This window comes from Podarcis vaucheri (assembly GCF_965113315.1).
Source record: "Podarcis vaucheri genome assembly, chromosome: 6".
Classification (NCBI taxonomy): Eukaryota; Metazoa; Chordata; class Lepidosauria; order Squamata; family Lacertidae; genus Podarcis; species Podarcis vaucheri.
Genome location: NC_138764.1, coordinates 26,686,454 through 26,711,046, shown reverse-complemented (window position 1 = coordinate 26,711,046; position 24,593 = coordinate 26,686,454). Strand labels below are relative to the sequence as shown.

At 48.2% G+C, this 24,593-nt stretch overlaps 1 protein-coding gene across 11 annotated transcripts in view; it reads left to right on the top strand.

The window, feature by feature from the left end:
• The first annotated feature begins 1,938 nt into the window (after positions 1-1,938).
• Positions 1,939-24,593, top strand: part of NTNG1 (netrin G1) — a 229,726-nt gene continuing 207,071 nt past the window's right edge. For 2 of the 11 annotated variants that reach the window (XM_082227890.1, XM_082227886.1), the window contains exons 1-2: positions 1,939-3,580; positions 11,485-12,196. In XM_082227890.1, coding sequence (XP_082084016.1) covers positions 11,951-12,196 — 246 coding nt within the window. In that variant the 5' untranslated portion in view covers positions 1,939-3,580; positions 11,485-11,950. Of the gene's footprint in view, positions 3,581-3,751; positions 3,834-11,484; positions 12,197-24,593 lie in introns of those variants that run through there. The other 9 variants (XM_082227895.1, XM_082227894.1, XM_082227888.1 and 6 more) reach the window with 7 other exon arrangements.

Sequence of the window (24,593 nt, the reverse complement as noted above, 5' to 3'; positions counted from 1 at the left end):
GGATCTATGACAACCATGATGTGAGAAAGTGATTCTGTCACAGTTACATAGGAGAAACATGAATGGGTCCCTGATTCCTTGTAACAGTCTTATGGACCATGTTTGGTTCTTAGCAGGTCTGGTTTTGCCTTTGATAAGATGAATAAACTCTGGTTTAATTAGAATGGGGATGGGGAACCTGTGGCCTTTGAGGTGTTATTCAACTCCTATCAGCCCCAGTTGGACATGCTTTCCCACCTCTGATTTAGAGCCCCTCTCAATTAATTGGCATTCTGTAAGCTCACAAGTCTATGACGCACAGGGTGCCCCCCCCCCAGCCCTCGAATGTAATGTTCTACATTTCTGCACTCCTAGCACCTACTTCAAGTACTCAGAAGCCACTACCATACTTCTGGGTGGCCCAATTTCGCTTCCAGACGAGTTCACTATTATAGCAGGAATGGTATTATTCTGTTGTATTCTTGATCATGTGGCTAATGGCTGCCTTGAGAGCTTTGAACTGAAGGGTGTCATAGGAGTATTCTAAATAAAGTGTATCACCAGTAATAAATGAGCAGCACACATACTTTAGATTTCAGGCTTGTGAGTCTTAAGGCTCAGTATTGTCAACAAGAGGTGACAGTGCTGCAGACAGGAGTCTTCCCTGCCTTACCTGCCAGAGGTTGAATCTGAGACTCCTGCTTAGGGCATGTCATTTTAGAGGGTATAACTTTATTTTTGCAAATTTCTTCAGTCTTAAAAATATGTTTTAGAGTGTGAGAAATTCAAATCTGCTTTTATTTTTCCGACTGGACAACATTTAGCTTGGTAGGTCTGCATTTGATGAGAAAGCACAGAAACTGCTATTGGAAAACCAAATAATTTGAATTTTTCTTTTTGAAAACATTAGGTAATGCTCAATAATGATGATGATACATATTAATATATAATATAACTGCAAGTACATGGCTATCATTTTTAAAGATTTCTGTGAAATTTTACACACAATTCACTTACCAAACAAAACTAAATTGTATTAATTTAACCACAGCTTTTGAGTTCCCAAGTCATGTTACAACTTTTTAGCACCCCTCATTTTTTGGAATTTGAATGCTGAAAAATGCTTAATGTATGCACAACCATTGAGCTATGGCTCTGCCACCAAAGTGAAATGCATAGGTGTGCCTTTGGTTTCAGTTAAAGAGCTGGGCATGTCCTCTCACAGTGAAATCACAGGGACATTAAAGAACTTAACTTCAGCTGTGCTATTCTCTATTGTCACCTACACGACCTACAGTGGTGCCTTGCAAGACGAAAAGAATCCATTCTGTGATTCTCTTCGTCTAGCGGTTTTTTCGTCTTGCGAGGCATTCGTCTTGCGGGGCACCACTGTATTTCTTTAGAGGAAAATCAGGACTATATGAAGGAGGCTGTCACCTCAAAAATTTTCATCACGTCACATAAAACCAATCAGAGCAAATGTCAATGTGACACCCTCAGTCACAAAGGGTGCAGACACATACATCAGCGCAAGGAAACAGGCAAGGTGTGGCCCAAACCTTTTCCAGACGACTGCTAGTGTTAAATGCAGAAAACCCTGGGGATTTATACATGAGTGCACCATTCACAAGTGGCAGTGCTGGGCATTCATTTAGGTGCCAGGATTTTTAAAACAAAGTGTGAAGCACCTCAAATACTCCAGGGAACTATGAAGAACCTACATGACCAAGGAGTGGTGCATGTGTGGTCTGGTCATGGTCGAGATTCAGGTTGCATAGAATTGGAAGGGACCCCAGGGGTCAGGAATCTCAATTATAGCATCAATGGCAGACAGCCATCCATCTGTCATTAAAACCTCCGGTGCAAATCTGTCCCACTGTCCAACAGCTCTTCTATCAGAAAGCCCTTTCTGATGTTTAGTCTTCCATGTGACGGCCGTTTTTGAAATTTGAAGGTGGCTAGCATATCTCCTCTTTCTCAGGCTAACCTACCCAACTCCCTCAACCTTTTGAAATCACTAACTTTACCTGGAAGTGACGTGCCATTTACACCAGAGGTGGGGGGGGACCTGCTCCCCTCCAGTTGTTGCTGGGCTGCAACTCCCAACCCCCTTGACCATTGGCTGAGCTGGCTAGGGGGCTGATGGGAGTTGGAGTCCAACAACATCCCAAGGGCCACAAATCCCACCCACCCAGCTTTGCAGCAACCAGACTTAATTCTTAATAAGATGGATACGACTGTAACGGGGTGGGTGTGTTAGAAAACACCTGTGCATTGTTAAAGCGAGAGAACGAGGGGCGTGGTAGGTGCCGGAGACGCTGTGGGTGGTAAGCAAAAAAAGGGGAGCTGGAGCCGGAGCCGGAGCCGGCTGGTGATGCCATCGGCGTTAGGACCGCTCGGCGCGCTCAGGTCCGGAGGTGGTATAAGGTTCGCAATCTCTCTCGTCGCTGCCAGTTGCAGGAAGAGATTGCTTTTAAGTGAAACGGCGGTGCCCCCCCTTCTGCGCCTTCCTCGCCGCTCGCCCTCCCTCTCGCATTGATCGCGTCCTGTCCTTAAGTTTGCGAGCTTCTTTTCGCCACTGCAGGGGCCGCGGAGAGCGCCCAGGAGCTGCCGGTAGGAGTAGTACCCAAGGAGAATTGGCAGTCCTGCAAAAGAGAGAGAGAGGAGGAGGAGGAGGAGGAGGGGTGTGTTGCATGTATATTTCATCCGATGGACTTTTCCCCGCGTCTCGCCGTCGACGCTGATGTGCAGTGACATTTCTGACTGGAGCGCCGCGACGCGCCCCGGAAGCAGCGGCGGCGGCAGCGGGGCCCTGGGAGAGGCGAGGAGGCTCTGGTCGGCGCCAAGGCTAATTGCGGTGATTTATGTCCCTTCCGAGCACCTTCAACGTCGGCGGCCGAAAATAAAATGAAAGCTGGGGGGGTCCCGCAGCGACAGCCGCCGCCGCCACCAGCACGACGGGAGCAGCCGCGCCACCTGGAGCCGCCGCGGCCGGCGGGCGAGCAGCGCGCGCCCCGCGCCTGCCCGCCAAAAGTTTGACGCCAAGAAGTGCGGCGGCCTGAGGGGAAAGCCGGCCGGGGAAGGGCGGGAAAGTCCCTGCGGAGCGGGACGCCTGAAGGGACGCCGTCTTCCCGCGCCGCCCTTCCCGCCACCTCTGTCCGAGCCAGGTCCCTCCCTCTGCCTCAGGATTTCCCGCCCCGTTGTTAGCCAAGCTGGGCTGCTGCTCCGAAGTGGCCGCGCCAGAGGAGTGGCTAATCCCCGCCGGGCGCCGCGCACGGGGAGCGCCCAGCCTCAGCCCGAGGCTCGCTTTGCTTTCCCTTGCCTCGCTAGCGCAAGTCTCTCTTTTTGGCGGGCGTGAGGTGTAACTTTGTTAGCTCGTCGCCTGCGAAGGGAGAGCGGCGGCGGCGGCGGCACGCGGGAGGAGCGGCCAGTGAGGGCAGCCCTCGTTTTTCCCCCTCAGCGTCCCTGCACTGCCGGAGAGACACTACAGCCTCGTTGGCTCCTGCGCCCGCCAAGGGGGTCCCGAGCGAAGGCGGCGCCCGGTTCCTCGGCCTCGGCGTCTTCTCCTCCTGCCCGACGCGCGCAGCGATTGCCCCGCACGGTGAGTAAAACTGTTGCCCGCCCTCCAGACGGCGCTGTGCGAAGGAAGGAAGGAAGGAAGGAAGGAAGGAAGGAAGGAAGGAAGGAAGGAAGGAAGGAAGGGGTAAACTTCCCCACCCCAAAACGAGGTTTCTCCCCACTTCGGCTCGCTTGCTTAAGATCCCAGAGCTGGAAAAGATCGAGGACCCTTTCGCAGCTTGCCCGGGGGAAACTTCTCTGTTGGCCAAACACAGGGGCACGAGATCCCATCCGAGGTTTGTTGGGACTTTCCCACCTAACTGGCTGCTGCGTCCTCCTCTTTCCCTTCCACCGTGCAAAGGGCTACCTGAAGGGGATGCTCTATTCTTTTTATTATTATTATTTTCTATCCCGGGTTGGAGGGATGGAAAGTGGGGAGCCTCCGGTGGCACTGGATCTGGATGCAGCGCTGTGGTTTGCTCAGAGGAAACGGGTGTTCATCTGTCTATCTGCCCATGTACTTTTTTTTTTTAATGCAGCGTCTTCAGATGCATATTTCCGTAGCAAGCAGAATTATTGTGCTTTTCTGGCGTTTCCTCTTCTCCGCCACCCCCCCCCTCCTCCCCGCAGTAACCAATTAAGAGATATTTAGAAGAGGGAAAAGGAGATCAAACTTAGATACGAATAGAAACTGCGCCCTCTGCCGTTCGTCCGGGAGGGTCTTCCGTGGGGAAAGCGACCAGATTTGCAATCTTGGCGAAAGGGCGGAAATGTGCTAGGGGGTGTTTCTAGGAAAGAGGGCAATTGACCTCTTATTATCAAACAACGAATATGTTCAGTGGTGGTGGCGGGGATCCAGGCATCTTTTCTGCCAAGGCAATGAAACTAGAGATGTACTCCTTGGGCTGGCACCGTCTCCCCTGAAATCCATTGTTCTGCTAGTGGGGTGTCCTCAATTCTGAACCATCTAATTAAATTCTGCTTCATAGGGAAACCTTCAATCGGTTACCTTCCTGCCCTGGACCTTTGCTAGCTTAGAATTTCATTTTAAAATCACAGAATCGATGGCACAAGATTTAAAGAAGGGAGAGAACCTCACTGTTGCAATTTACGAAAAAGGGCTATCCTCAGCACGAGATCTTTCCCTGGAATTTTTTTTTTTTTTTAATGATGGTAGGCAGTAAGAAAATAGAATGTTTGCTAAATACAGACTACTTTTTTAATGGATCATCTGAGCCAAAGCTGCTAAAAAAGTGCACCGTTCATTCTGAATCCGAGTAGCTTTTTCAGTTCTGTGAATAAAGATTTTTGTGCAGGGAGGAAATGTGATTCAAAATACAGCAAAAAGACTGGGAGAGGTGGCTTAAACCCAACTCCACTGGGTCTTCGTTCTGATGTGAAATGAAATACAATATTTCTAAATCGGTCAGATATAAGTGTTGGGGTTGTGGGGCGGTGAGAGAGGAAAATGAGTTTATCCCCCAAAAACAAAAGCATCAGATGACAGTGAGCTATGATGAAAAGGTGTATTCAACAGATAACAACTCTTAAAAGTTTGCATGCTTTACATCTTGTTCCCTTAAAGAAAAAATATGAGCCATATATTGATAAATATTTCTTTCTTCATCTTTCTGTTTTCCAAATATATGAAAGCAGGGGAATAAATAAGGCAGTGGTCAGATTGTGGGTTGCCAGGCCCCTTTCCTCATAGGTTTCCTTGTTTTTCGGATCTGTTTGAAAATAGCCCAATCCTAAACCCGCTTAATTGGAAGTAAGCCACAGCGAACTTAATTGAGCTTTATCCTTGACTGGATATGTAAAAGATGATTCTGTCAAATAGATTTCATAACACAATCTTGTTAGACTCGAAATGTGTTCCTAGAAGTCACTTATAACATCCTATAAATTCAGCCCATACTTTTCTGTCAAGTTTTAGGAACTTGAAAGATTTCTGTATTTGCCCTAACAAGAGAGTTGGGTAAGTACACCACAAAATGTGTCATTTGAATCAGTGGATCCTGTATGAACTGTTTCCACAGCAGTTCGCAATTAGAGATGGATATTTATTCTTTCTCAAATTGTCACGCCTAAATCACATTTAAAAGTGCAACTGCATTTGTGATCCAAGGTGTAGAATTATTACCATTATTTTAAGCAAAGCCAGGGCTTTTTAGCTTATCGACAGCCAATTCCTTGCATATATTTAAGTGGTAACGAATATTGAAATTCAGCTGGAAAATTTTCTTATGAGTGTCGTGAGAAGCCATCCTGTACGCAGGGTTTTATTGCTACATGCAGGATTGTTGCCACAGTTTGTTACTTTCCAACAACTTTTCTTATGTTGTGCAGGCACCAATCTTTCCCTGGTAATTGTGCCTAACTGTTGCAAGCAATAGGCTATTCTGTAGCAGCTACTTAAATGAAGGATAGGCACTTCAGCAATCTATTGCAGTTATAACAATACATGCTTCCAACAGTGACTGATAATATTGCCCTCGAATGAAAGCATGTGATTCATTTTCCTTCCAATTTGAATACTGTGCTACGCTATGAGGCATTTGTGTACTGCGTTTTCCGGATAATGCTGCAAGACAGAAAAAAACGGAACAGTCATCATTGGGGGTTAGGTTGCTTTAGAGCCCTTGGTTTTCGTGATTAAATTTCAAATCTTGTCTCTCTCTCTCTCTCTCGCCTTACAACTTAAAATTCCAAAAATCCCTCTTACCTTCCCAAGGGGAAAATATCTGCACTGTTCCACAGTTCAAAAATTTTAATTGCTTTTTTTTATAAAAAAAAAAGCTAGACTCTTTACCATCAAAATCCTCTTATATATTTCAGCCAAACCCAATGTATTTTACTACTTTCCAAGCCTAAGGGCATAAAGCATATACCCAATTATCCATATGGTCCTATTTTTGCTTGTTCAGCAGCTAATTTAGTATTTATGAAAAGCAGTGGGCTAGTTCTAAATGCAGAGGTTTCGCATACACCAGGTTTCCATAGTCGTGGGGGCACTGTACAAAATTGGCATTTTCCATTTTTGATCCCACATCCAAGGAGGTAAAGTGCAAACCCTATTTTATATATATGTTCCCTTTTAGCTTCCAAAGTTGACAGAGCTTGACCTTTACTTTATTTTTAAAGATGTGGGCTAGATTTAAATGCTGAGATCATGGCTGACCCTACCAGATTTGATTTCCTGAGTGGTGGTGGTGGGAGTGGAAAATTGTGGTGGTTTATTGCACGTTCTGGATTGTGTTCATAACAGTATTATTGGAGCCTTTGAAGAAAACACCACCCAAAATGCCATGAAAGGTTTTTAAAGAAAATCTGTAGAGAATAGCATAGGATATAGTTGACACATATCTGCTTTATGGCTTCATTATCTATCTACCAAGCTATCTACAGTACTAAGTTATGTTTGATTTGCATGTGACAATGTAACGAAAGGCTGCAAACCTGACCACACTTCCTTAAAACGCATAAACGCCTTACTTCTTTTGAAGTAAATATAACTAGAACTGGTTTGGGTTCTTTATTTTTTTTTAACTCTTTTAAAAATAAAAATCAAGCCAAGTAGTAGAGGCAACCCTCACCTGGAGAGTTCTCCTGATGACAGCATCCCCGATCATCTCATTCTTGGGTGACAGTTTTCATAATGAGATGATTATTATTGCGAGTGTGGGAAGATGGTGCTGTTCCCAGTGACCAAGCCTACTACAAGAAGCTACATTTGCCAGCAAAATGCTAATGAGAATTGACAGTTCTCTTTTATAATAATTAATTACAGCTGGCATTCGCTTTTGGTGTCTGAGCTGGGGTATCAAATTTGGTATGCGTAATGAATGCAACATTGCAAGGCTGGGCATTGATTACCCGTCCATGCCTAAGAATAGATTGCTGATTACGAAGCAATTAATATCACTGTTTTAAGTCACGATAAATGCAAGTTAGGAATGTGTGTGTTGGCTCCTGGGGGTGGTGGGGTGTGAAATGCCTGCTGGTTGTTGTTTTTCAGATACTGGAGAATAGGGCATAGGTGGAAAATTTAAGGGTCAAAGTACCTCGGGAGTGATGAGCTATGAGAAACAAGGGACAGCTCCAACGCACTGTGTGTTGTGGCTCTGTTGAATACAGTTAGCATAATCCGTTTATTTTTCCAGCAGATTGCAATTACCGGTACCTTTCCTTCAACGAAGGAAGATGCTAGATTTTGTATGTGAGATGCTGTGGATCAATTCAGTTTAATATGGTAGGTTGCATGATTGGATAGTAGGCAGAGGTTATAAACCCTTGGGAGGATTCACAACACCAGACGTCTGTCAGTTATTTGCACTTCTTTGTTATAGATCAAATATGAATTGGGAAAATGCTGGGGGGGGGGTGGCGGAATCCTACTTGATTCTTCAAAGCTCCTTATCTCCACTACAGATGTTAATGTTCAAAAAGTTTATGATACTAAGGAAGTTCAACTAGGAATCTTATTTGAATTGTACTGAAATAAACTGCTGTTCTGTTTAGGATCAAAGTGGAAATTTGCAAGTTCGTGCAACAAAATAAAATCATTACGACTGTAGGTAGCTGAGACCTGGCTTTCATGAGTTGCTCTCCCCCCTCCCATGCATAAATGCAACATGGGTCACGTGATGCTGTTGCCCCAAACACCGACGACCCTTAGCCTGTGATCTTAAGTCAGTATCTTTCCCTGTGTCACTGAGAGCTCATTAATAATGAGACGCTGCCAACTAGCTAAGGTATGCTACGTTAGCTTTTGCCAAAGCATGACATTTTTAATACATTAATAATATGTCTGTAATGTAATGAAAAACTATTAATCTTGTACCGGACAGGTGCCAGAAATTTAAGCTATAATTGGCTGCCTCTTGTCAAACATGCCATTCACATGTTCTGGTATCTGTCTGATTCTCATATCACCTGAAGAATCTTCTCCACTTTCCCCTTGTCAGCACACTAAATTCGATCAATGATACAGTCTATAATTCTGCATAATGACCATCATCATGACTCTAAACTTTCCTTAATGAGGATTCATTATACAGGGGAAAGGGTATAGCCTAGTGAAGAGGGGTAGTGTTCAATGCTGCTCTTAGTCTCCACTTTCTGCATTTGTGCTTTGTGTGTCTGCTGACATCTTGATGGAAAAAAAAGAAAGCTCCGCAAGAAAGGTTAGGTATTTAAGCACACATTTGCTCAGGAGTAAAGGGTCCTGAAAATAATAGAGATTACTTGCAGAAGTGCATCTTTTTATTCACAAAGGTACTTCATCATTTCAGCATTCATTATATATAGCTTTTTCCTGGTAATCATACATTTGATTTCTTAAAGAAAAGATCAAATAATACTGAAAAAGTGAATTATTTCTTTAGTAAACCCTTCCCCACCCCAACGATGAATGGGAGCGGGGAAAGGAAATCTGCCTTCTTTCTTAAAAGGTGCATTTTGGACTCTACACTGAAAGAAACTCTAAAACAGTAGATTTGAAATGAATCAAATGCTGTTTCTAAATTACCAAATGAATGCATGAAATGGCTTGGTGATGATTACACAAGACTAAGCATACCAAAACTGAAGGGAGATGTTGGACAAAATGGTATGGTTTTAAAGGTATGTTCGTTGGAAAATATATATATTATAAAAATGCTTCTAGGTTTGTGACAATTTAAAATTCCAACATTGTGCAGCTCATTGCTGGAAGGAAATTCAAGTAGCCAGAACACTTTCTAATGCAATGCAATGCATGTAACAGCTGTACAATACCATTTTATGAAATGAACATAATAGGAAATTGCACTTGCGTCCATAAGGCAATTATTGTAATTTGCTATGGAAACACAATTCAGCCATCTGTTGGCACTGCGTAGTCTCTGTAGCTAAGTTCAGTTTCAAGACGGTGCCTTCTTTGAATAGAAGGAACTTGTTTGCAAAAATCGCTTTGAAGACCAGGTTCCCTTTCCCTGGAAGTAGATGTTTTCTGGAATGAGCTGTAAGAAGTTACTATAATGCGGGGAGCTTTTTTTTTCATATATGTGGCATCATGGTCTCAATAATGCAACTAGCTAGAAGATCAAAACTGACAAACAGAGGTAAGCAGCTGTATGAAGCACAACTACCGTACTTCCATATGCCAAGGGAGAGCTCTGGGAGAGCTGGTGGCGGATGGTGGCTTAATAACAGATTGTTAAGAATGGGGCTATATGATTAAACACATCATCTTGGGGGAAATTACCAGAAAGAACCAGCTCCTTGTTCCCTTGAAGTGTGTAGATCAGGCTCCCAACATTCAGAAAGCATCATTAAAGGCAAATAGAGTGGCACATTGAAATGCTTCCATCCCGGCATAGGTTTGAGGACTGTGGCCTGTACCAGGGAATAACTAAACTCTCGTATTTTCAGGGGCCACACTATTCTCCAGGTGCTAGACTCTTAAGTTGGAACAATCTGATTTGCTTGCAGATACTCTGGATCCATGAACCAATTGGCACCATCTAAAGCTAAGGGCTTCACAGATTTTGAGCTCAAACATCATATTATATACACATATGCACAAGCTGTGTGCAAAATCCAAGAGAGATGTCACCATCAAGTGTGGAATGCCTTTACTTCTTGGAGCCTGTAAACTCCCCACCCCATCCCATCCAAAGCTTTTGGGAACTTTTGATCACAACTTAACTAAAATCTGGTAGAGCAGTGCTGGGCAGACTTCAAGCTTGTCGAATCTATATTCTTGTTGTTGTTTACTAGGACATATAATTAGAATCAAAGCAGAAGATGCCGTAGGAATTTGTTTTCAGTACCAGAACTGAGATGAGCTGACAGCCCCTCCACAGAAAGTCCACTCGCAGTTCTCTTCATTTCACTTTTCATTAATTTAGGTGGGAAAAGTTATTTTGTTGCTGGTACTGTTTAACAACTGGCAGTCAGAAACCCTTTCTGATCTACTGCTGGTACAGAGATCTATCAGTAGATCCCGATGACCATCTGCCCACCCCAGAGGACAGGAAAGAATGCTTTTTTTGGGGGGGAGGGGGACTTGATTAAGCCTGGTGGCTGTCAGGTGAACATCTCTGTCCCATGGTTCTGTGCATGATTTTGTATTTTTAAAAAATAGTTATAGCATTTAATTAATTTACAGCACAGTGTTTTATGTCCCTCTCCTGCGAACAGAGGGGGTTTGAGAGGATGGCTTCTGCTCTGGAAATTGACACATAAAAGGACATTAAAATAATAATAATAATAATAATAATAAAAAGAAAATACAGAAGGCCTATAGAAAGAGGAAATTATTATAAGCTGCAAATGAGCCAACTGTTATCTTTGTCATTAAACACAATTAAACAAAAGAAGCAAAGCTCTTCCAGTACTAATGAGAAAAAATCCAAAGAGACAGAAGTGTGCTCATAATATCTCTCTTATTAAGCTAACAAAAGCTGAGACGTGTACTAGACACTTGGAGCTGTCTCCCAGGCCTTCTTTCCAAGAGATGAAAAGCACACAAGTTGTTGTCAGCCCTTTGTCGCTGTAATAAAAGATCCACTACCTCTGGTGGGTTGGGGGTTTCTATCCCCCTTTTGGTTATGAAATTCAAAAGCTGTTTATGGGCTATTTCTTGCTCTCGGGCTTTGCCAAGATGGAAATACCATTTCTGAAGCAAATAAACCAAGGGAAAGAGGGACTCAGGGCTCACTGAGAATGCTACATATCTGTCTTTGTTAGAGAGGAGTTAAATCTTTCATGTCAAAATAGTTTTGGTGATGAGTGATTCCGGTAGTTTGTTCACTCCAGTAAAAGCCCCTCCAGTAAAGGTTATCCAGATTATTCCAATTTACCTTATATTGTATCAAAGGCTCTTGAAATGTCAACATATCGTATATTTTTCTAATGCATTGATTCTTGGACAATAACTCTTACTTTTATTGTTTCTAAAAGGGTGCTGGTGCCAGAAGAAAAGAATGATTGATGGCAGTTAGACACAGGCCTGTAGATGCTCATCGTTTTGCTCCAACAACTGATTTATCGGTTTGGCTGGCCATTCCTCATGAGCCGCGAAAGAGGAGGATCGCTCAGGATTACTGACTACCCAGCTGAAGACTGGCAGCATTGCTAAGCTATCATCTGATTTTGAACGTCCTTTACATATGTGATTAAGGCCCTGATACGTTCTTTTTAAGGCAGTGGACACCCTTCAGATGAAAAACATCTCTTTGTAATGCCACGCTACCACCAAAGTTTCCAACTTTAAAAAAGCAACCACTGTAACCTAACTCTTCTGCTCTGGTCCGGAACATGTTTTTACAGTAACTTGCAACTCCTGGTGTACATACATGTATAATATAGACTACACCTTTGATTGCTACTGGTTATAGCTGTCAAGGCACCTGTGAAGGATTTAGAGATGTATTTGTCAAGATTCTTGTCACTTCATGCCCTTTGGGTTACTGTGTCGTCGGTGATACAGCACTACACTTCGGCTTGGGGGCATTACGATGTGTGTAAGACCCAGATTTACACAGATGAAGGGAAGTTTTGGGATTACACGGCCTGTCAGCCAGAAGCCATAGATATGATGAAATATGTGAAAGTGAGCCTGGATCCACCAGACATAACATGTGGAAATCCACCAGAGACCTTCTGCGGAATGGTAAGGCAAAAACCTGAATGTTGAATTGTGGCCTAAAGGATAGATCCCTCAGCACAACAAAGTGAATATCCTTAACTTCAGTCTTGTGGACCAAGACCAAGAATTTAGGCTTATGGCAAAATTTGCATGTCACTCTATACTATAGGTCTGAAAAACCTTTGGCAAATAATCAGCTTTTTAAGCTGAAGAGGTGATAAGTATGATTCAGTATGTTTTTGTTTAGGTTCAGTTGGTATCAATGGCAAAACCATTACTTGTTCCTTTAAATGAAAGGTGTGTCCTTTCACAACTGCAATATTTTGAGTCAAAATGCACCTGGTTTCAGCTCGGGATAAAAATGCAAACAAGGTTACCAAGATTTGATTTCAAGTGTATCTTGGTGTTGCCAGCATCATTAAGTGGTGCAGAGCACCTGTACTCTTCCAGGTAACTTCTCCTAAGAAGGTAACAAGCTTCTGCAAAAAGTAAGATTCCTAGAGAAACATTCCTACACGTCTGGCAATCCTATTTTTTCAGAGCATTGTTTATTTATTTATTTATTTATTTCTGAGTGTGTTTGCTGTTTTCCTATAACTGAATGAACCCAAAATCCCAAAGTTGGAAGCACAGTTCTCTTGGGCAAGATGAATAACCTACTAGCTATTTAAACCAGCATTGGATAAAAATGCTGACTTGTCCTGCATATGAGTCCCTACAGTTTCACTAAACTGGTATATGTGTGTATACATACATTATATACGGAATCTCACTATTTGTAAACTTACTCTATAATTTAGGTGCAGTGAAAACTTATGCTCTGGTTTTGTCATCTACTACTTCTTGTGCAAAAGGTTACGCATTATTATAAATTGCATGCATCCCTGAGCTATTTAAATCTGTGACAAGCATTCATCTTGTGTTTTGTAATGTACACTTTGAGTTAACCACAGAACCACAGGACAAAGCTAGAAGTAAGAGGCAGAATATGTAAAATGCTGGACATATCAATTCTGTCTTAACCTGTACACACATGCTTGAAGCTCACTTAGGGCATAGTCTACCCAGTGTGTACTACATTGAAATGAGCAAAAGTGGTACAAGAGGGCTACAAGCTCTGGTATTCATTTCATTTGGGCCAGGAGAGCTTCCCAGGGAATTGTGTTAATAACACCTATAAAATATTGCAGATCCATGAGAAATTCATGTAATTTTAAAAAGTAAAGTGTGTTTTCCCCCCATAGGGTTGAGTGCCCTGTTTCTGAAATGACCGAGAGCTACATGTTTGGTGAAGGATGATAGTTCACTGGTAGAATGATGTGCTTTCTGTGCAATTCTTGGCATCTCTGGATAGGGCTGGGAAAACTCAAGACTCCTGCCTGAAACCCAGGAAAGCTACTTCATGCTAATGTAGACAGTACTGAGCTAGATGGAGCAATGTTCTGACTCTGTATAAAGCAAACTCTTGTTGTTTGCTGTGATGGAGACATGCAATGTGATCTAGTCACAGGAAGATTTAATTTTTAATACTTTTGCTTTGAGGAATGTTTACATGCTGAGAATGGGATGCAGGTTTCACAAGAATGTTTTAAATCTAGCATGTTCCAAACCACAGTCATGGTAGGCACACAGTTAGCATATGGCTTTCCTTTAAAATGTTTTTGGCCTTGATCGAGACTCTTGACAGGTCACGTACTCTGTCTGGTCTCCAGACCCTGACCTGAGGTTTCAAAGAGCAGGAAGGGTTCGTGTGCAGTCTGTAGCCCAGGCATACGAATGAATGAAAATGTCATAAGAAAATGTCATCTGCAGCTTTTTCTCACTCTTGCTTATTCAAAAAGTTAATAAACTGAACTAGAGTGAAACAAAATTAAAAAAAATCCTTCCAGTAGCACCTTAGAGTGAGTTGTACGAATAGTGCAACCTTTGGTTGAGATTTTGGTTTCTCTGTGCTTGTATGCAAAGATGATTTTATTTATTTATTTATTTATACATACATACATACATACATACCCCACCCATCTGGCTGGGTTTCCCAGGAATGTATTCATCAGAGACTGCAGATTAGCTTCAACAGAACAAAGAGGGAGAAGATCCCTGTTGCGTTTTTAGTGGGTTATGGCTTCCAGTACCCCAGAGCACCCCGTTTATGGCTTCCAGTACCCCGGAGCACCCTGACTGGCTAGAACCTGATGATCATGATGGCTGTGGCACTGCTTGGTCAAGCTGATGATAGCTAGCATCATGTTCACCTGTGTAGAGAATGAAACCTTTTGTAATCCAGTCTCCATGGGAGGAAGGAAGAGTGGGTATCCCCCTTTCCGTTTCACTGCTGTACTGTGGGTTCCTTCAGCTCTGTGCTCAGCTCGCTCTCCTTCAGATTTAAACTGAGAATTTCTAAAATTATTTTCAATAATGAGCCGTTTACGGTTGGTGCTTCCCTCCTCCTCCTCCTCCTCTTCTTTCTCGCAAGTTTCCAGCTTGGAAGAGCTCATATATGCATTAATTAAAACAGTGGGTAAAAAGAAGCTTCAGACTTTTGAAAACCAGTGGGGGCATTCTGGGGGTTCACAGAACCCCAAGTTTGTATCAGTGTTTTTTTGTTTCAATGGATGTTTGTCATGTTAAAAAATATGAAGGAAAAAAATTAAAAAAGGAGCTTCAGACAGGATTCCCCCACCCCACTATTATTTTATCAATGCACACATGTACATGTGCAACTCAGTTAAATCACATCACAGAAAGGAATATTGGGGGCCCTTGTGTGATGTGACCACATCAAGGCTCCTTTTCATCCTGTGTTTCAAGGAATTGCACATATGTGCTAATGTGCATTGGCAATATGTAAGGGAGGGGGAGTAAGAAAAGCAAGCTGTACATGAGCAGATAAAGCCCATAATAATAATAATAAAAATATCAGATGAGGTCATGCTGCAAACAAGAGGAGGTCATTCAGAAGATCAAAACCCAACAAAAAGTGCACATGGGCCAATTTCATCAGCATCACTCCTGGGCCATTGCTTGAAGGTGGTAGAGCACTTGCAAGAAGTCCCAGGTTCAGTTCCCAGCGTCTCCTGGAAGGACTGAGAAAGAGCTGCTTGTGGGCTCCTCAGATGCTGAACTAGATAGACCTTAGGTCTGAAAAAGCGGGATGCTGGTGTACGTACTTCTCTGCCTGCAACCTTGGAGAGCTGCTGCCAGTCAAGGAACACACTAGGGAGCTAGATAGACTGTTTGTCTGACTTGAGCCAAGGCAGCTCCCTGAATTCCTAACATTTGTGACTGGGGACACGGGTGGCGCTGTGGGTGTTAAACCACAGAGCCTAGGACTTGCCAATCAGAAGGTTGGCGGTTTGGATCCCTGTGACAGGGTGAGCTCCCGTTGCTCAGTCCCTGCTCCTGCCAACCTAGCAGTTCGAAAGGACATCAAAGTGCAAGTAGATAAATAGGTACCGCTCCAGCGGGAAGGCAAACGGTGTTTCCGTGCGCTGCTCTGGTTCGCCAGAAGTGGCTTGGTCATGCTGGCCACATGATCCAGAAGCTGTACGCCGGCTTCCTCGGCCAATAAAGCAAGATGAGCGCCGCAACCCCAGAGTTGGTCATGACTGGACCGAATGGTCAGGGGTCCCTTTACCCTTTATTTCTCATGACAATTTATTGTTTCCAGGTCCCTGGGTGGCTAGGTGCCCAAAGAACATGGTGCTAAGCAGGAATGATTGTGTGGGTGAGGGAGGCAGAAAGAGCAGAGGTGCAGCTAGCAAATTGCCAGTGTCCACTTGTAATTTGCAATAAGCAGTAGTTTATTGAAGAGTAATAGCGACCAGAAGAGAGGAACTCTTTATTTTCTTAGGCAGCCTTTGCTGCCACAGTCCACTGCAATATCCGAGTATCTTTAAAAAACTGCAGCTTATCTTGGAATTATCTGCAGCATGCTGCAGTTTTAGTTTAGCTTTCTTTTTTTCCTGGAGAGGTTATACAGCGACTTTGAAAGAGCCTACAGATGGAGGAAGTCTGTGTACGTTTGTACAATTTATAGAGCTGAGTTGCTGATGGCAGCGTAAAAGCAAGCCTTTGAGTGCCACTATGGATTTCCTAGCCAATCAAAACTAAATTAGGAAACAAAGATTATTAAAAAGTCTTCTGTGCATGTAATTCTAGCATAACATTATGAGTTGGACCTTAAATGTTTTCCTTGGAGATTTTCGGCGTCATTAATGCAGCAAGCCTTTCATTACCAGTAGGCTCGCATTGCTAAAAAATTAGGGAAATAAAGGGCTCTCTGGTGTAGTTAGCAGTGCCATGATTATGTTTACTGAAATAATTAAACCATCGGATTCCATTCATCAGACTAGTTTATAAGGCAAGAAGTGAAATGAATCTGGGGTTTCATTTGGAAATGCCCTAATATATGCATGGATGCCTAAGGACAACAAATCGATACAGCACTGCAGCAGCAATATCAAGAACAAATCTGGTATGGAAGGTTGGTAGCTGGTAATTTATCATGAAGGGGAAAATAACCCATTCAGATTGTATACCTCCCTCCTTTTCTTCCCTTCCTTTCTTGATGAAAATGGGGTTGTTTTTTGTGTGAATATCTTCATGTTTTTATGAATGAAGGTTATGTGACCTCTACGCACTGCATTTCCTTTGGTTGTGGTTCATTTTATTGCTGTATTTTGATGCTCATGCTTTTTTTTAAGGTATATGAAGCCACCTTGAATATTTTTGAAAGGTAGTGTAACATTAGTAAAATAGCACTGTTTCCCACATGGGTCATGGGCAGTGTTAGATATATAGGCTAGGTGCCCAATGGCTCCTTAAACCAAAGGTTACAGTCGCCAAAATGGAATGTCTAGTTGTCATTTGGGGCTAGACAGCTCTAAAGTCTTATTTTTCAATGCGGCTTTTTGGTTCTGATTGTGCAGAACCAAAACACAATGCATAGAATTCTATAGGATGTGTTGCTAGTGTGTGAAAACAGTCAAGATCCAAGGATCCCCAGGCATTCACCTCCTGTGCCTGGGCATATTCACTTGGTTGCAAGTGGCTGATAGCCAGGTGCAAAATGTTCCAGGTACCTGGTGAATTCCAGATGCTGGCTGCAAGTAGCTAACCTTGCCTAGGGTGTGAAATAGCCTGGCACAGCACTGGTGGCAGAGCTTCTTTCTTGCATACAGAAGGTCCCAGGTTCAATCCCTTGGCAACTCTAGGTGTGGCCAGGAATGTCTGCTATCTGAAACCCTGGATAACTTCTGCCAATCATTGCAGACAATACAGAACTAGGTAGGAAGACAATTGATCTATGTTCCTACACCCCACCTTTTTCCATGGTAGGACTCCAGCTAGCATACATAGCATTCCTAGGTGCTTCCCTCCAATACAGACCTCTTTAGCTTCAGCAAGGTTCCTGTATTTGCACCTTGTGTTTCCTCATAATTCCCATCACGGGGAGAACGCTCCATGCCAAGGTCTGCATGCACCTCTATGGATGGAAAGATAATGCTTTTCAGAGCATCATACTTCATAGCCCCATATGATGTGCATGGTGGAGAGAAGGGGTGTATATCACTTCTTTATGCAAATAGGAGCAATGCAAATAAGAGTAAGTTTATGAACCAATATGTAGGTTGTAGGCATACAGTTCCAGGTTGAGAGTGGATCTGGGAAGGGATCAAGGGGAATGAGTGCATTGAAGGAAATCATCTGAATCTTTTTTTCAAAGTCCTATGCAAATGCACATTCAAAATTTCATTTTTTCTGGCCCAGCTAGAATACTGAATGAATATGTTTATAGTGATAAATACTATGCATGTTCTAGATGTCTGTGTTGGAGTTTTCACAGGCTATTTGTAGTGGCACACTTTTTGGTCTCATTAAAGGAATATAAATGCTCCTAATATCGCTAAACCCTCCGTGATGGCTTGCTGTGGGATGCCTGTTTCTTTTGCACCCCGACGGGAACAGCAGCAAAAAGAATATATCTTTCATGAATCAAAATTAAAAAGCCACATTCCAGGAAAAACAGATTCTAATGTCATTCATTAATCCACTTAAAAGCATGCTTGTAAATTATTAACAGGATTATGCCATGATGAATTTGACTGTAAATCTGTTTTCTAAAAGCAAGGTTTTTGGTTTGGTTTTGCTCCGTTTTCAAGAGAGAGAAAAATGCAACTAAAAGAGTCGTCCCCCCCCCCCCGTGGATCACATAAACACATTTTTAAAGTGAAGTCAGGATTTTATAAACAAATATGCTACTTCAGTAGTTGGACACCATATTGCTGAAATCTTACAACAGTTATGTAAAATAAAATGGTTTTTAATAGAAACATGTTCTAGGGAAGCGCTTTGCATAGTGACTCATGAGTTCACTCATTCATAGATGATTCCATAGGCAGGAAACCCTGATCCCAGATATCTATTTTTCAGTGCATGGGGTCTTCTAATCCTAACCATAGAAGGGCTATTAATAATACTTCAGCATTCTAAGCCTGGTGTGGGCAGCTGGTTAACTCCCAGCCTGATGGGTGAATGATGAACTTGCCTTTGCTCATTCGTTTTTATTTTATTTTTAGCCGTTCTGAAGAGAACGATGTGGAGAATAATGGTGTAGCCTGTGAACAGCCCTTACAAACCTCTGGGCTCATCAGCCAATGCCCAATTTATCAGGTTGCTGGCGCTGGGCTGCTCATGAGGGAGGATGTCTTGCTGACAGTGTTCTCAAGCTGGGGAAAGGGGGGGTACCATTATTAATTAAGAAATACCATTAGGGGTGGGGGAGCTTTGTGGTGACAATGCAGGTGCAGTCCAAGGAGAACGATGGCACTGCCATATACTGCAGACCGGCCCATTGTGCGATGATAATTTTAAGATTAATTTTATTATTTGCCCTATCCATCTGACTGGGTTGCCCCAGCCACTCTGTCCTGAGAAAAAGCAAGGTGGGGGACCCACAAAACCACCTGCCACCTTGTTTAAAATAATGGCAATTGCCCCTCCCCCTGTCAAAAATGAGCAAAAATTGGACGAGGTGCTGAAAATGCTTCTCCCTATCTGCAGGTTGCAAATGGCACTACAGAGGTAGGTGTGTGTGTGATATTTGGTCTCTGCTAACTAGATGAACTATCTATGCTGGGATCACATCATTCTGGTCCCTTGACAGCTGTATGGAGCCCAGAGTGGCTATTGTGAATAACAAAAATGACTAACCCGGATCTAAGCAATTACCGTATTTTTCGCCCTATAGGACGCACCGTCCCATAAGACGCACCTAGTTTTTTGGGGGGGAAATAAAGGAAAAAAATTATTTCCCCCCCAGGCGCGGGGCTGGGGCAGCCCAAGCTTCCCCCGACCCCAGCCCCCAAACAGGCAGCTCTCTGCAAGCCGTGGGAGCCCAGCGGTGGTTCCCACTGCTTGAGGAGAGATCCGCGAAGCCTGGACGCGCTGAGGTCAGCGTGCGCAGGCTTCGGGATGCCGGCAACTCTCCCCAAGCAGCGGGAACGTTCCCGCTGCTTGGGGAGAGATCCGCGAAGCCTGGATGCGCTGAGGTCAGCGCGCGCAGGCTTCGGGATGCCGGCAACTCTCCCCAAGCAGCGGGAACGTTCCCGCTGCTTGAGGAGAGATCCGCGAAGCCTGGACGCGCTGAGGTCAGCGTGCGCAGGCTTCGGGATGCCGGCAACTCTCCCCAAGCAGCGGGAACGTTCCCGCTGCTTGGGGAGAGATCCGCGAAGCCTGGATGCGCTGAGGTCAGCGCGCGCAGGCTTCGGGATGCCGGCAACTCTCCCCAAGCAGCGGGAACGTTCCCGCTGCTTGGAGAGAGATCCGCGAAGCCTGGATGCGCTGAGGTCAGCGCGCGCAGGCTTCGGGATGCCGGCAACTCTCCCCAAGCAGCGGGAACATTCCCGCTGCTTGCGGAGAGATCCGTGAAGCCTGGACGCACTGAGGTCAGCGCACGCAGGCTTCGGGATGCCGGCAACTCTCCCCAAGCAGCGGGAACGTTCCCGCTGCTTGGGGAGAGATCCGCGAAGCCTGGACGCGCTGAGGTCAGCGCGCGCAGGCTTCGGGATGCCGGCAACTCTCCCGAAGCAGCGGGAACGTTCCCGCTGCTTGGGGAGAGATCCGCGAAGCCTGGACGCGCTGAGGTCAGCGCGCGCAGGCTTCGGGATGCCGGCAACTCTCCCCAAGCAGCGGGAACGTTCCCGCTGCTTGCGGAGAGATCCACGAAGCTTGGACGCGCTGAGGTCAGCGTGCGCAGGCTTCGGGATGCCGGCAACTCTCCCCAAGCAGCGGGAACGTTCCCGCTGCTTGCGGAGAGATCCGCGAAGCCTGGACGCGCTGAGATCAGCGCGCGCAGGCTTCGGGATGCCGGCAACTCTCCCGAAGCAGCGGGAACGTTCCCGCTGCTTAGGGAGAGATCCACGAAGCCTGGACGCGCTGAGGTCAGCGCGCGCAGGCTTCGGGATGCCGGCAGCTCTCCCCAAGCAGCGGGAACGTTCCTGCTGCTTGCGGAGAGGTCCGCGAAGCCTGGACGCGCTGAGGTCAGCGCACGCAGGCTTCGGGATGCCGGCAACTCTCCCCAAGCAGCGGGAACGTTCCCGCTGCTTGGGGAGAGATCCGCGAAGCCTGGACGCGCTGAGATCAGCGCGCGCAGGCTTCGGGATGCCGGCAACTCTCCCCAAGCAGCGGGAACGTTCCCGCTGCTTCGGGAGAGATCCGCGAAGCCTGGACGCGCTGAGGTCAGCACGCGCAGGCTTCGGGATGCCGGCAACTCTCCCCAAGCAGCGGGAACGTTCCCGCTGCTTGCGGAGAAATCCGCGAAGCCTGGACGCGCTGAGATCAGCGCGCGCAGGCTTCGGGATGCCGGCAACTCTCCCGAAGCAGCGGGAACGTTCCCGCTGCTTGGGGAGAGATCCGCGAAGCCTGGACGCGCTGAGGTCAGCGCGCGCAGGCTTCGGGATGCCGGCAACTCTCCCCAAGCAGCGGGAACGTTCCCGCTGCTTGCGGAGAGGTCCGCGAAGCCTGGACGCGCTGAGGTCAGCGCACGCAGGCTTCGGGATGCCGGCAACTCTCCCGAAGCAGCGGGAACGTTCCCGCTGCTTGGGGAGAGATCCGCGAAGCCTGGACGCGCTGAGGTCAGCGCGCGCAGGCTTCGGGATGCCGGCAACTCTCCCCAAGCAGCGGGAACGTTCCCGCTGCTTGGGGAGAGATCCGCGAAGCCTGGACGCGCTGAGGTCAGCGCGCGCAGGCTTCGGGATGCCGGCAACTCTCCCCAAGCAGCGGGAACGTTCCCGCTGCTTGCGGAGAAATCCGCGAAGCCTGGACGCGCTGAGATCAGCGCGCGCAGGCTTCGGGATGCCGGCAACTCTCCCGAAGCAGCGGGAACGTTCCCGCTGCTTGGGGAGAGATCCGCGAAGCCTGGACGCGCTGAGGTCAGCGCGCGCAGGCTTCGGGATGCCGGCAACTCTCCCCAAGCAGCGGGAACGTTCCCGCTGCTTGCGGAGAGGTCCGCGAAGCCTGGACGCGCTGAGGTCAGCGCACGCAGGCTTCGGGATGCCGGCAACTCTCCCGAAGCAGCGGGAACGTTCCCGCTGCTTGGGGAGAGATCCGCGAAGCCTGGACGCGCTGAGGTCAGCGCGCGCAGGCTTCGGGATGCCGGCAACTCTCCCCAAGCAGCGGGAACGTTCCCGCTGCTTGGGGAGAGATCCGCGAAGCCTGGACGCGCTGAGGTCAGCGCGCGCAGGCTTCGGGATGCCGGCAACTCTCCCGAAGCAGCGGGAACGTTCCCGCTGCTTGCGGAGAGATCCACGAAGCTTGGACGCGCTGAGGTCAGCGTGCGCAGGCTTCGGGATGCCGGCAACTCTCCCCAAGCAGCGGGAACGTTCCCGCTGCTTGCGGAGAGATCCGCGAAGCCTGGACGCGCTGAGATCAGCGCGCGCAGGCTTCGGGATGCCGGCAACTCTCCCGAAGCAGCGGGAACGTTCCCGCTGCTTGGGGAGAGATCCACGAAGCCTGGACGCGCTGAGGTCAGCGCGCGCAGGCTTCGGGATGCCGGCAGCTCTCCCCAAGCAGCGGGAACGTTCCTGCTGCTTGCGGAGAGGTCCGCGAAGCCTGGACGCGCTGAGGTCAGCGCACGCAGGCTTCGGGATGCCGGCAACTCTCCCCAAGCAGCGGGAACGTTCCCGCTGCTTGGGGAGAGATCCGCGAAGCCTGGACGCGCTGAGATCAGCGCGCGCAGGCTTCGGGATGCCGGCAACTCTCCCCAAGCAGCGGGAACGTTCCCGCTGCTTCGGGAGAGATCCGCGAAGCCTGGACGCGCTGAGGTCAGCGCGCGCAGGCTTCGGGATGCCGGCAACTCTCCCCAAGCAGCGGGAACGTTCCCGCTGCTTGCGGAGAGGTCCGCGAAGCCTGGACGCGCTGAGGTCAGCGCACGCAGGCTTCGGGATGCCGGCAACTCTCCCGAAGCAGCGGGAACGTTCCCGCTGCTTGGGGAGAGATCCGCGAAGCCTGGACGCGCTGAGGTCAGCGCGCGCAGGCTTCGGGATGCCGGCAACTCTCCCCAAGCAGCGGGAACGTTCCCGCTGCTTGGGGAGAGATCCGCGAAGCCTGGACGCGCTGAGGTCGGCGCGCGCAGGCTTCGGGATGCCGGCAACTCTCCCCAAGCAGGGGAACGTTCCCGCTGCTTGCGGAGAGATCCACGAAGCTTGGACGCGCTGAGGTCAGCGCGCGCAGGCTTCGGGATGCCGGCAACTCTCCCCAAGGAGCGGGAACGTTCCCGCTGCTTGGGGAGAGATCCGCGAAGCCTGGACGCGCTGAGGTCAGCGTGCGCAGGCTTCGGGATGCCGGCAACTCTCCCCAAGCAGCGGGAACGTTCCCGCTGCTTCGGGAGAGATCCGCGAAGCCTGGATGCGCTGAGGTCAGCGCGCGCAGGCTTCGGGATGCCGGCAACTCTCCCCAAGCAGCGGGAACGTTCCCGCTGCTTGCGGAGAGATCCACGAAGCCTGGACGCGCTGAGGTCAGTGCATGCAGGCTTCGGGATGCCGGCAGCTCTCCCCAAGCAGCGGGAACGTTCCCGCTGCTTGGGGAGAGATCCGCGAAGCCTGGATGCGCTGAGATCAGCGCGCGCAGGCTTCGGGATGCCGGCAACTCTCCCGAAGCAGCGGGAACGTTCCCGCTGCTTGGGGAGAGATCCGCGAAGCCTGGACGCGCTGAGGTCAGCGTGCGCAGGCTTCGGGATGCCGGCAACTCTCCCCAAGCAGCGGGAACGTTCCCGCTGCTTGCGGAGAGGTCCGCGAAGCCTGGACGCGCTGAGGTCAGCGCACGCAGGCTTCGGGATGCCGGCAACTCTCCCGAAGCAGCGGGAACGTTCCCGCTGCTTGGGGAGAGATCCGCGAAGCCTGGACGCGCTGAGGTCAGCGCGCGCAGGCTTCGGGATGCCGGCAACTCTCCCCAAGCAGCGGGAACGTTCCCGCTGCTTGGGGAGAGATCCGCGAAGCCTGGACGCGCTGAGGTCAGCGCGCGCAGGCTTCGGGATGCCGGCAACTCTCCCCAAGCAGCGGGAACGTTCCCGCTGCTTGCGGAGAGGTCCGCGAAGCCTGGACGCGCTGAGGTCAGCGCACGCAGGCTTCGGGATGCCGGCAACTCTCCCGAAGCAGCGGGAACGTTCCCGCTGCTTGGGGAGAGATCCGCGAAGCCTGGACGCGCTGAGGTCAGCGCGCGCAGGCTTCGGGATGCCGGCAACTCTCCCCAAGCAGCGGGAACGTTCCCGCTGCTTGCGGAGAGATCCACGAAGCTTGGACGCGCTGAGGTCAGCGCGCGCAGGCTTCGGGATGCCGGCAACTCTCCCGAAGCAGCGGGAACGTTCCCGCTGCTTGGGGAGAGATCCGCGAAGCCTGGACGCGCTGAGGTCGGCGCGTGCAGGCTTCGGGATGCCGGCAACTCTCCCCAAGCAGGGGAACGTTCCCGCTGCTTGCGGAGAGATCCACGAAGCTTGGACGCGCTGAGGTCAGCGCGCGCAGGCTTCGGGATGCCGGCAACTCTCCCCAAGCAGGGGAACGTTCCCGCTGCTTGCGGAGAGATCCACGAAGCCTGGACGCGCTGAGGTCAGCGTGCGCAGGCTTCGGGATGCCGGCAACTCTCCCCAAGGAGCGGGAACGTTCCCGCTGCTTGGGGAGAGATCCGCGAAGCCTGGACGCGCTGAGGTCAGCGTGCGCAGGCTTCGGGATGCCGGCAACTCTCCCCAAGCAGCGGGAACGTTCCCGCTGCTTCGGGAGAGATCCGCGAAGCCTGGACGCGCTGAGGTCAGCGCGCGCAGGCTTCGGGATGCCGGCAACTCTCCCCAAGCAGCGGGAACGTTCCCGCTGCTTGCGGAGAGATCCACGAAGCCTGGACGCGCTGAGATCAGCGCGCGCAGGCTTCGGGA